General features: G+C 43.1%; 1 protein-coding gene across 3 annotated transcripts in view; it reads right to left on the bottom strand.

Annotated features, from left to right (window-relative positions):
• The window catches only part of LOC141086573 (NXPE family member 1-like), a 249,486-nt gene that overhangs the window by 217,887 nt on the left and 18,737 nt on the right, over window positions 1-12,862 (bottom strand). For 2 of the 3 annotated variants that reach the window (XM_073572727.1, XM_073572726.1), the window contains exons 2-3: window positions 8,370-8,472; window positions 7,566-8,281 (exon numbers count right to left, since the gene is read on the bottom strand). In XM_073572727.1, the coding sequence (XP_073428828.1) occupies window positions 7,566-8,281; window positions 8,370-8,459 (806 nt within the window). In that variant the 5' untranslated portion in view covers window positions 8,460-8,472. The remainder of the gene's footprint in view (window positions 1-7,565; window positions 8,282-8,369; window positions 8,473-12,862) is intronic. The other variant, XM_073572728.1, reaches the window with a different exon arrangement.

The raw sequence follows: 12,862 nt of genomic DNA, 5'->3' as shown, positions 1-12,862 counted from the left end.
TGATAATACAGTAGGCGAGGGTAGAGCTGGTCGTGCAGCGGTTTGGTCGATCGGTGGTTACTGCAGGTTATAGGCTTGTCGGAAGAGGTGGGTCTTCAGGCTCTTTTTGAAGGTTTCGATGGTAGGTGAGAGTCTGATATGTTGTGGTAGAGAGTTCCAGAGTAGGGGTGATGCGCGAGAGAAATCTTGTATGCGATTGTGGGAAGAGGAGATAAGAGGGGAGTAGAGAAGGAGATCTTGTGAGGATCGGAGGTTGCGTTCAGGAAAGTACCGGGAGACGAGGTCACAGATGTATGGAGGAGACAAGTTGTGGATGGCTTTGTATGTCATGGTTAGGGTTTTGTAATGGAGTCTCTGGGCAATTGGGAGCCAGTGAAGGGATTGACAGAGGGGAGAAGCTGGGGAATAGCGGGGGGACAGGTGGATTAGTCGGGCAGCAGAGTTTAGAATAGATTGGAGGGGTGCGAGAGTGTTTGAGGGGAGGCCGCAGAGCATGAGGTTGCAGTAGTCAAGGCGAGAGATGATGAGGGCATGGACTAGGGTTTTTGCAGATTCTTGGGTGAGGAATGAACGGATGCGTGAAATATTTTTGAGTTGAAGTCGGCAGGAAGTGGAAAGGGTTTGGATATGTGGTTTGAAGGAGAGATCAGCATCAAGGATTACTCCGAGGCAGCGAGCTTGTGGGACTGGGGAGAGTGGGCAGTCATTTACTGTAATTGATAGGTTCGTAGGGGGGGTCACGTGAGATGGGGGAAAGATGATGAATTCTGTTTTGTCCATGTTGAGTTTCAGATATCTAGTGGAGAAGAAGGATGAAATAGTGGACAGACATTGAGGGATTCTGGTTAGTAGGGAGGTGATATCTGGTCCAGAGATGTAGATCTGTGTGTCATCAGCATAAAGATGATACTGAAAGCCATGAGATTCTATGAGCTGTCCCAGGCCAAAGGTGTAAATAGAGAACAGCAGGGGCCCTAGGACTGAACCTTGTGGGACTCCGACAGATAGGGGGCGAGGTGAGGAGGTGGTGTGTGAGTGGGAGACGCTGAATGTCCGGTCTGTTAGGTATGATGAGATCCAGGAGAGGGCCAAGTCTGTGATGCCAAGGGATGAGAGGGTCTGTAATAATAGGGAATGGTCCACTGTGTCAAAGGCAGCCGACAGGTCCAGGAGGAGGAGGACAGAGTAGTGTCGCTTTCTCTTGGCAGTTAAGAGGTCATTGGTGACCTTAGTAAGGGCAGTTTCAGTGGAGTGGTGTGACCGGAAGCCAGATTGTAAGCGGTCGAAGAGGGAGCAAGAAGAGAGATGGGAGGACAGTTCAAGGTAGACGTGTTGTTCCAGTAGCTTGGAGGCGTATGGGAGAAGTGATATAGGGCGATAGCTAGATACAGAGGATGGGTCAAGAGAGGGCTTTTTGAGGATAGGTGTGATGGAGGCATGTTTAAAGCTTGAGGGGAAAACACCAGTTGTTAGTGATAGGTTGAAGAGATGGGTTAGGGTTGGGATGATATTTATATGATAATTGTTTGTGCATATGATAAATAAAATTTGTATACTTTTTTTACATACTATTTTTGAATCCATTACTCCTTTCTTTCTCCTTGTTTTATGTTATTGCACTATGTATATTGTAGGGACAGTGCAATTGGGGTTGTGGTCACTAGATGAGTGCATAGAGGTCACCACTGTAGAGTTAGTAATATAAGAGTTAACTATAGGAGGGGTTAGCTGGGGAGTAAGATATCAGGACTTCCTAGTTTGAGTTAGTCGGGCTGGGGAGCTGAAAGTGCCCAGTCAGAGGCTTGACCCCGTAGTGCTCGGGTGGGCTATATGCCCGAGCTGCATAACTACCCTGTAATGTTTAAGGGTATTCCCATTGATCCATGGGGGAACATAGAGAAGAACCAGATACAGCAGAAACAACAGTAGAGAGGAAAAGAAGGAAGTAGAGGAAGATGGAAGGTCACCATAAAAGTGTACACGCAGGTCACTCCAGTAGGTGGTAGATAGCCTCGTGGGTTGGATCTCTGTTGTCTGAGGCAAAGCAGATGGAAGAATGCTCTACCGTGGTGACATTCCACCAAGAGGACGTTGAGGGGTCATCTGAGACACCCCGTCACTTATAGACGCAATGAACAGTGAAGGGAAAGATGAAGTAATGTGCCGTCTTTACTGAGATGGAAATGCTAGGTACTATGTAGATGTGCTGTGTCCTGAAGTAAATAAATATGTTCAGTTAAGAGTTGCCCTGGACTGTGTCTCTATTCTTTGGGATCCAGGACCAGCTTCAAGTCACCACAGCCAAGAATACGCTAACAGCCCTGTGGGTACCAATTGTAACATGCAAGAGAAAAGGTACCATTTTCCTGTAGAGGGAGGCCAGGGTGTACAATGCCCGACAACCTCAGCCCCGACTACCACCTGGCCGACCTTTACATACAGATTCTGTTGCAAGCAACCATATGACAAATAACAAGAATTTCTTCACTGACCTTAATGAAAGCAAGTCAGAAAAGGTCGTCTTAGCTACTGGTCACTATATGACTTCAAAAGGAGTAGGAGACTTCAAAAGGAGTAGGAGACTTCTACCTCCACTGTCCAGTTTCCTCAGCACAAAGCAGAAAGATCCCGGTAAAGGATGTTCTCTATGTTCCCAGCCTTGAAAGCAATCTTCTGCCAGTAAAGAAGCTCACACAAAAGGGGAATGTAGTTACTTTTAAAGATAACAGCTGCATCATCTCAAAGAAGGGTCACACTCTTGCAGAAGGAAAAATCAAAAATGAACTTTATCAGCTAAAATGCAAGGAAAGAGTGTACAGTGCTAAACAAGCTCTGCATAAGAATTGTATCAATGTATGGCAGCGAGGTCTTGGACACAGAGACCGAGAAGCAGTAAGGAAGCTACAGTAGCTCAACTTGCAAATGGTATTGAAATCAATCAGTGTAGTCAAATGATGAAGTGCACTAGCTGTTTTAAAGGGAAAATGTCCAGAAAACACTTTCCTAAAATAAGCACCACTAGATCTGTACAGCCACTGGATTTGATACATACAGATGTACAGTATGTGGTCCAATGAGTGTTCAAACTCCTAGCAAGAAAAGATATTTTCTCACATTTATTGATGACTACTCCAGATATATAGTCACCTACCTGCTTCACAGTAAGGATGAAGTTCCACAGAAATTTGAAAAATATCTTGCTTTAGTGTTTAACAAATTAGGAAGAATGCCAAAAGCCCTTTGTGCAGATAATGGAACTGAATATACAAGTGGTAAGGTGCAAACCATTTTGAAATTAACATTCCATACAACCCAGAACAAAATGGTGGGCACTGTACTGCATAAGGAAAGTGCCCCTGACTGGGGTGCCTTTCCTCCCCTCCCCTTCCCTTAGGGTTAATAGAGCTGGCCCACCCACGTCATGGTCTGGGGTGGGTACTTAATGTTATAGGGCCAATAGGGATAAGGAAGGGGTTAGTACAGCCCCTTCCTGTAGTTATAATGGACCAGATCCGAGGCTGCCCTCCCTCTTTCCTCCTGGCAGCTGATTCTGGAAGTGCTTGTCCCACCCTCCCTCCCCTTTTGTTATGATTGTTTACTGATGTTCATTCTGTTCTGGTTATTGTAGTTTCAAGTCACAGCGGTGAAAGAAGCAATGGCACAAAGCTACGGCTTGCTGGCCGACTTGCCTGCGAATACAGAACAGGGCATTTGGCAGCGAGCGCGTGTTAAGAGAAGCTAAGTGCCTCTAAAATGTTTGTTTGAGAAAACATTCAATAAAGCTGTGACCGACTTTCACCCATCATTTGGTTTCAGAGTTTGATTTTGGTTAAGTGGGGTAGAGGAAACGTTATTGGGGTTTTAGCCCTGAGTCACAACAGTCATGGCATTGCAGAGAGAAAGAACCATACTCTCTGTGAAAGTGAAAGAAGTGTGTTGTTTCATGCGAATTTACCTACAACGTATTGTCGAGAAGCCATCATGACAGCTTGCTATCTTCATAGGAGAGTGCCAGGTAAAGCCACAAATAAAACTCCATATCAGCTATGGAATTGCAAGAAGCCTAATCTGAAGCACCTCAGAATATTTGAAATCAAAACCTTTGTGTATGTTCACAAAGAAAAACGTTCCAAGTGGGAATCACATGCAAAGCAAGGAGTCCTGGTATGCTATAGCGAAACGCAAAAGGGATAAAGAATCCTGCACCCAGAGACCAACACAGTAACAATCAGCAGAGATGTAGTGATTGATGAAAACTCTGTATCGCTCAAGTTCCATGAAGTTACATCAGTTATTCAACCTAAGAAGCAAGAACAAGAATCTCAATCACCAAACCCAGACACCGAAAAGGAAAACACTGAAGTGTGTATACGCTCTGAAGCCACCAAAAAAGACACAGAAGAACCAAGTCAACCTCCAGTCAGGAGATCAGAAAGGCCAAAAAAAAGGTATCCCAGCTAGACGCCTTTCTTATATGGTCAGAACACTTCCCGAACCAGAGCCACAGTCATGACAAGATATGCAAAAACTCCCTGTTCACGAGAAGCAGAAGTGGATAAATGCCGCTAATGAAGAGGTGGAGAGTCTTCACCAACTCCAGACATGGGAGCTTACTGAGCTACCACAATGAAAAGGAAATTGCAAAGCTAGTTGAAATTCTCAACCAACACTTTGAGACTAAGGACCTTGCAAATGTGACATGTTATTTGGGAATCCAAATCCAGAGACAGGAAGATGGAAGTTTTCCTCTCAACCAAAGTTCTTAAATTTCCACAATACTAAACCAGTTTGGAATGTCAGAAGCCTAAGGTTTGTCAACACCAATGGAACCATTCTACTTAAAGTTGGAAGAAGAAGATCTGCTACCCAGCAATGAGAGTTACAGAAAAGCAGTGGGGGTGCTTCTGAACATAGCAACCACAACTTGTCCAGATATCACAGCCACAGTTGGAATTCTCTGCCGACGTGTAAGCAAGCCATGCCAAAGAGACTGGAATGCAATTAAGAGAATTCTTCAATATCTTAAAGAAACTCAAAGGCTAAATCTTAAGATATCTGCATCAGGAGATCTCACTCTCAGAGGTTATGTGGATGCAGATTGGGCTGTAGATTCAAGTGATCAGAAATCAAAAAGTGGTTACTAGTGATGATTGAGTAAACTTGTTGCTCGGGTGTCCTCCTAATATTTTGGCGTGCTCGAAGATTTAGTTTTTGTCAATGCAGCTGCATGATTTGTGGCTGCTAGACAGCCTGAAAACATGGGATTCCCTAACAAACAGGCAATCTCCACATGTATTCAGGCTGTCTGGCAGCCGCAAATCATGCAGCTGCGTTGACAAAGACTACATTTCTGAGCACGCCAAAATACTCAGAGGACACCCGAGCATGCTCGGGATAACCCGAGCAACTTGTATATTTGCTTATCACTAGTGGTTACAGAAGCCGAATATATGTCTGCTGCTTATGCAAGTCAAGAAGTAATTTGGCAGAAAAAATCTTTTGGAAGATTTCGGCAAGCCATTAGCTCAACCAACAGTTGACAACCAAGGATGTATTAAACTTGCCAGCAGTGAGAAGATTAGTGCAAGGACTAAGCGGATTGATGTAAAACATCATCACTTATGTGATTTAGTGGAACGTGGTGTACTCGAGTTTGTTTATTGCGAGTCTGACAAGATGATAGCTGATGGTATGACAAAGCCATTATCAAGAGCCAAGTTTGTGGACTTCAGAACCGCAATGGGACTAACAGGATAAGTAGTTGTTGAGTGGGGGTGTGGGAATATGTTTAGTGTAACAGCTTCATTTCTGTCTGATTGTTTAGTTGCTAGATTTGTATGCTGTTCATAAAGTTGGAACAAAAAAAAACAAAAATTCCCAGAGGATCACACAGGGATAGCATGTGACTATTTCCTGTTTTTCCTGTGTCTGTGTATGAGAGAAGCAGCCTGCTGTAGATGCTGAGCAGATAGAGACACAAATATTTTTTTCCTGATCTATTAAGCTTATCATATATTGTTCCTGATTGTTCCTGAATAATGAAGCTCTGGTGTCACACGATTGAAGAGTATCCTGAATAATCCTCTGCCAACAAAAGCCCATGCTGGGTTTTCTTAAATCTGCTTTGGGCAAATAGCTTTCCCAAGACCAAACTTTTTGCATTGCAGTCACAGCTATATCTGTGTGACTGCAATGCACTCCAGCGATCTTAATACGCTTCTATGCGCATCCTGGGGGACACACAGTGACCTTCACAAATAACACCTGTAACTGCCTCACATTGGGTTCTGTTTACTTTACTGTTCAAGCTTCCCATTCCAATTGCTTTGCTGCTCTTTGCAAATCCTGTGCAAATTTTAACGTGTTTACAAGACAGAGATTAGGTTGAATACAATGGTGAAGCAGGGAGTTTTCAGATTTCTTCAGGATTTGGTCTGGGTAGAGGATGAAGAACCAGGTAGGAATTTCTAGTTACATGACATTCTCAGAGGCAGCTCAGAAGCAAAAACTCAATTGTTACAGGACACTTCTGACAGAAAAAATATAGAGGGGAAAGGAAGAAGTGGTCATCTGCATACTGGTGACACATGGGAGGTCTATAGCTTGAAAGGCAAGTTGGATTATTGTATGTTGAGCTACATAAACATTTAAAGGAATTCACGGGGGAGCAAAGATAATGTGTGATAAGCCATAATGTGTGTTGTGGAAACTGTGGGAGCATCACATTTTATGTTTAGAACACCCTTGGACATCATACTGTGTGTGTAGACACTGTGGAGGCATCATACTTTGTGTGCAGGACACGGGGGACATTATAGTGGGTGTCTAAAGTCATCCTACTTAAAGTGAAAGACACTGTGGAGGCATTTTACTGTGTGGGGGGACACAGTGGGGATTCATACTATGTTGGGAATTTAAATATGTTATTGCAGTGGGTAAGAATGTTGCTGGATATTTTCAGCATGGCCACATAATATCCTGTGTTGGCTTAGGCAAGTGATTTATTCATGTAAAAAAAACTGACAAGGCATACTATATACACAGCGATGCATAGCCATTTTTTCAAAGTTAGGAGGTATGACAGTGTAGCAGGAGTCGGGACACACCTTTGCTAATTCTCTTCCTGCCTGTTCACAGTCAGTGTTGTACTGTGTCCTGATTGCCAGCATTCAGTGCCGGGATGTAGCAAATACAGATCTGGCAACAGTCAATATACATGCAGTCCTGACATTGCACAGCAGCACCTGTGAGGACACAGTTGGTGTGTTGACCTCTGCGACTCTCACTCGCTTAGCCATTATAGTTATGTAAGCAAACACAATGAAGACTCCTCAATGGGACCCTTCTTTGAATTGACTCAAGGTCACAATTTGTCTAAAACTCTCCTTGCTTATGTTATAGCAATGAAGTCACACCACCTGCTGATGCATATTTAATTAATTTTGTATGGTGGATCTTACCAACTTCATTTCTTCAAACATAACCACTTCAAGTCAAGCAATTCATCTAATAAATGAGCAAAATATATATTTAGATATTTTACTGCAATTGAAATTAGATTTTACCTTGTAAAGAGATTCTTCTGAATATTGGTAAGATTGGTATAAGGACTATTACCACTTTTCAAATATATGAAAGCCTCACAAGCTACACCAGGAGGTTTAATGCAGTAGAAGAACTCTTCATATCTTTTATCCATGTAGTTACATTTCTCTTCTTTTGTTTCTAAGGAAAATCCACATTCCGTCGCAACCTCTTGACTTTTGTTAAGGAATTTCCCAGTATATTTGATATATTTGTATCCATGATTCCTTGATTTCCATAAAACAGAGGCTCCTTCACTGGGATGCATCAAAAGAACAGAGATCTTCACTTCACCTTCCCAAAATAGAGTAAAATATACATTATAGGTTCCATTGTTAAAATCTTTAATCTCCCCAGAGGCTCCAGCTTCAAGTTTTAGTGAAAAAATACGAGCTCGTAAGAAATCTCCTCCATTGTTTTTCTTTTCACCCAAATAGTTATACATCTCCAACCGAACTGTTAAGGTGTCTCCAACACAGTAAGTAGGTTTCTCATCTACGATGCTTGCGGTGCTATGTTTTGCACTGGTTGTTACATTTAAATATGTAAAATCCACATTTGGAACAGTTTGATTTATGAGACTCATTAGCTCTCTGATTTGCACATCTATACTATTTGGTTCAGTTGACAGGGTTGTTTTTTGTACCTGTTTCCACACAGATATATACTGGCTGTGTAGGTTTAGAAAGTCCTTCTGCTGATGAGAAATTAGCAATATTTGTTATGTTACACCAGTTAAAACCTCGTGAAAAGCATGATTACTACTAATCTCATTGAGAACCTACCTTTTGATGAATGATGAAGCTAAGCAAGGTGATGAAAAATATTGCAAAACTCAAAATTATCTTAAACCGAACTGTGTTAGACTGAGACATTCTCTTGTTTCGCCTAAAAAAAAAAGAGATCACATAAATTGGTATATCATCCAAACGGTGAAATATCTGTTGCCCTGCAAACTCACAGAACTGTACAGACAGTTTGAAAACCAAGCAGCATATCCAAGATCATGTCAAAGAAGTGAATGTCACTTCAATCTGTACTCTCATTGCTTCCTAAATGGGTTATCCTGTGAACAAAGTACATTTTAATCAATAGATCTTAGAATAAAAAAAAGTTCCACAATTGTATGTGTTAAAAATTGTTCCTAAGCTGAGATAATCTAATAAATGTTGCCTCTGCTATGTACTACCAGGTTTTCTTAGGTGAAAGAGTCTTTGTGGGCCCTTTAACATATACCATGATTCATGATGCACAGATATGGCAGAGAAATATAGGTATAGTACAATGCCAAAGACTTCATTTCTTACATTACATGAGTGATATCTATTGTAAATTTTACAATAACAATACCCATGCCCCTGCCACCCACTCCCCTGCTTCCTCTATCTGGAGCACTCTGGAATGCCCAATTTGTCTGCAATAAACTCCATGTGATTTACAACCTTTTTACCTCTTGCAATTTTTCCTTCCTGGGCCTCACCGAAACATGGTTGAAATCCTCCGACACTGCCTCCCATGCTGCCATGTGTTACAGCGACCTCCACTTCACCCACACTCCTTGTCCTGGCAACATACATGGTGGAGAAGTTGGCCTTCTCCTTTCTACCAAATGCAACTTCAACCCAATCTCACCTCTACCCTCCCTTATCTTCCCTTCTTTTGAAGTCCACTCTGTCCAAATCTACTCTCCCTCCAACCTGGAATTGGCCATCATATACCGACCTTCAGGCCCAGCCACTGCCTTTATTGACCAGTTCTCCACCTGTCTTCTTCACGTTCTCTTTGCTGACATTCCCACAATCATTATGGGTGAATTTATTATCCTCACTGACACCTGTCAGTCAGCAGCCATCAAACACCTGTTGCTTACTTCATCTTTTGGACTCACTCAGTGGTACTCCTCATCCACCCACACAGAGGGACAAACATTACACCTTTTCTTCACCTCTGCTCCCTCTCTAACCTCACAACCTTCTCTCTCCCCCTTTCTAACCACCATCTACTAATGTTTTCATCACTGTCCTCCTCACCTGTCACCCATGTCCAGCAACTAGCACACCCCCTCAGAAACCTCACTCATCTTGACACCCACACATTCTCTCACTCTATTCTACCACTGACATCGATATATTCACTCCATGACACAGACACTACCACTGTTTTCTACAATGCCCGTCTTGCATCAGCTATTGATGGGGTTGCCCCTCTCAGGCATGGTAGAGTGCGAAGAATCAGTAGACAATCCTGGCAAACAGTCTCACTAAAAGCTTCCTCAAGTGTCCAGATGACTTCACTGCATTTAAGGACGCAACACTTGCATTCAAATCAGCACTCACCTCTGCTAGGCAGGTTTACTTCATAAGCCTTGTATCTTTCTTATCCTACAACCCCAGTTTTTCCAAACTTTTAACTCCCTCCTGCACCCTCAACTACCCCCTCCAACCTCACTCATCTCTGCTGAGGACTTTGCTACGCACTTCAAAAATAAAATAGACCAAACAAGGTAAGTCTTTATTGTTTGACCACCACAACCATTTTGTTTACCAGACCAATGCCCTAACCCCATAACCTTCCTCTCCAACATCACTGAAGGAGATCTTACTCGTCTTCTCTTCAAATCATACCTCACCACTTGTGCACTTGAGCCAATACCATCCTGTTTCCTCTCGAACCTCACCACTACACTTATCCCATCCCTCACCCATCTCTTTACCCTATTGCAAAGAGATGGTACCTTCCTTTCTGCTTTCAAACATGCCACAATTATGCCTATTCTCAAAAAGCCATCTCTCGACCCCATTGCTATGAAAAGCTATGGCCCTATATCGCTGCTCCCATTTGTTTTGAAACTACTTGAGCAGCATGTTCATGCTGAACTTTCATTAAACCTCTCATCTAACTCGCTCTTCGATAACCTGCCATCTGGCTTCTACCCCCTCCATTCCACTGAAATTGCCCTTGCCAAAATTTGTAACAACTTACAGCCAAAGTCAACAGACAATTCTCTATACTCCTCATTCTACACCTGTCCTCTGCCTTTGACAGAGTTGACCACTGCCTCCTACTACACATCCTCTCTTCCTTAGGCGTCAAAGACCTTGCCCTATACTGGATATCCTCATACCTTTCCAACAGCACATTTAGTGTCTCCCATTCCCAAGGCTCTGTCCTAGGACACCTACTCTTCTCTATCTATACTCTTAGCCAGGGCAACTTAATTCCTATGGCTTCCACTACTATCTGTATGCTGATGACACTCAGATCTTTCTTGCCACTATTTGGTACTCACCCGAGCATGTCACAGCTCAGGATGCATGGCGCTCGCTGAATATTAAAGGGGGTTGCTTGGCGGGAGCTCGGGTCCCCTCCCTGCATGTTTGGCACTCTGTAGAGAGCCAATGAACATGCAGGGATTGTCTGCCAGACACTGTAATGTCGCAGCCTTGTTGGTTGTGGCATTACAGTAATTGGCTGGCCACACAGCATCATCAGGTCTATATCAGACCTGGCACCACCATGCTCGTCACATGCTGTGTCTGTGTGTGCAGCTGTGTGCGTGTGTCTGCATGTGTGTGTGGCTGTGTGTGTGTGTCAGTCTGCGGGTGTGTGCAGTAACGCTACCACTGGTACTGTTGGTCACAGCGCTACAGGATCATGCTGTCAGATGACAGCGTGATTCCACAGCTGACACTGATCCGCAGCGGTCACCTGCAGTTAAAAAGCAGGCTTGGCCCAATGAGTCTACTGCTCTCATTGGGCTATGTCTGGTGTCACTGATAACAGTGACAGCATGTGCCGCTGATGGGAGGGTAGTATCATCTGCCAGCTCCTGTCCTCACAGTTAAAAAACTGTTAAAAAAAAATTAAATTACATACATATTCACATAATACACACATATTCATACATAATACATACATATTAACATAAAAATAAAAAAAATTACACTCACCGCACACCAAATCCCTGACGCCCTTGTCTTATAGAAATAACGTAAAATAATAAACCAACATATACTCCTTATCTGCCATAGTCCAAGGAAATCCAGATTGTCCCATGGCGATCTCACGTATAGAACAGTCACATCGGGAGATGTGACAGCTCTACCTGGTTGCTGGTGATACACTGACAGGAGATAATTGCCCCCACAGTGTATCAGCTGATCGGCTCTGGTACTCTCCCTTTTGGAACTGCTGCATGGGAAAGTTCTCACACAGCGGTACTGCCAGAAGTGATAGCTCATGAACTCCGATGAACTCTCACGGCAGTGCAGTGATACACTGCGGGAGATATTACCTCCTGTCAGTGTATCACCATAGGCCAAGTGGAGCAGTCACATCTCCCGGTGTGACTTTTCTGCATGTGAGATCGTCGTGGCACACTCATTAAATAGACTACGGCAGACAGGGAGCATTGTATGTTGGTTTATTTTATTTTTGTTGCAGGAGACAAGGGAGTCGGACAATAGGCGACGCAGTAAGTATGTTTTAAATAAGATTCGATAAAGGAGTCTGTGTGATTATTTCAAATAAAAGAGTTTATTCTGGCTGTATCTTTATTTACCATATACTGTAACTATAGGATTAGTAATGGATAGGTCTTATAGATGCTTCTCCATTACTAATCCGTTTGCTTGATTTCATCAGACAATACAAAGGTAACATCAACCCTAAAAATATTACCCCACTTGCCACCACTACAGGGCAAGTGAGAAGAGTGAGGCTAAGTGCCAGAATTGGTGCATCTATTAGATGCACCATTTCTGGAGCATCTGAGAGCTGATGTTTTTAGCCTGGGGGGCCAATATTTATTGCTCCTTCCCAGACTATTAATATCAGCCCACAGCTGTCTGCCTAGCCTTTGCTGGTTTGATTTTATAGAGGGGCCACGTCAATTTTTTTCTGGGGTTCCCCTGTAAAATAGCCAGTAAAGGCGAAGCAAACATCTGAGAGCTGATATTAATAGCCTGGGAACATTTATGGCTATTGGCTCCTTCCCAGAATATTAACATCAGCCCTCAGCCATCGGCTTTCCCTCTGCTGGTTATGAAAATTATACAGATATTGCATTTCGCACAGACCGTATTTGTGCTTCTTTTTTTTAACTCTGTCTGTACTGTTTTATTAATAAGGGTATCTGGCTGACACTTGTTCATTACTAAACCTCAGGCTTGGTATTACACGTATACAGCTCAGGCAAGAATTAAGAGACCACTGTGCAGTTTTATAAAAATCAGCTTCTCTACATTTCTGACAGCCATTCCATTCCAGTGTCAGTTGA

The sequence above is a fragment of the Dendrobates tinctorius genome, unplaced genomic scaffold (genome assembly GCF_039654945.1).
Source record: "Dendrobates tinctorius isolate UK_male_01 unplaced genomic scaffold, ASM3965494v1 ptg000032l, whole genome shotgun sequence".
Taxonomy (NCBI): domain Eukaryota; kingdom Metazoa; phylum Chordata; class Amphibia; order Anura; family Dendrobatidae; genus Dendrobates; species Dendrobates tinctorius.
This window is presented reverse-complemented; position numbering and strand designations above follow the sequence as displayed.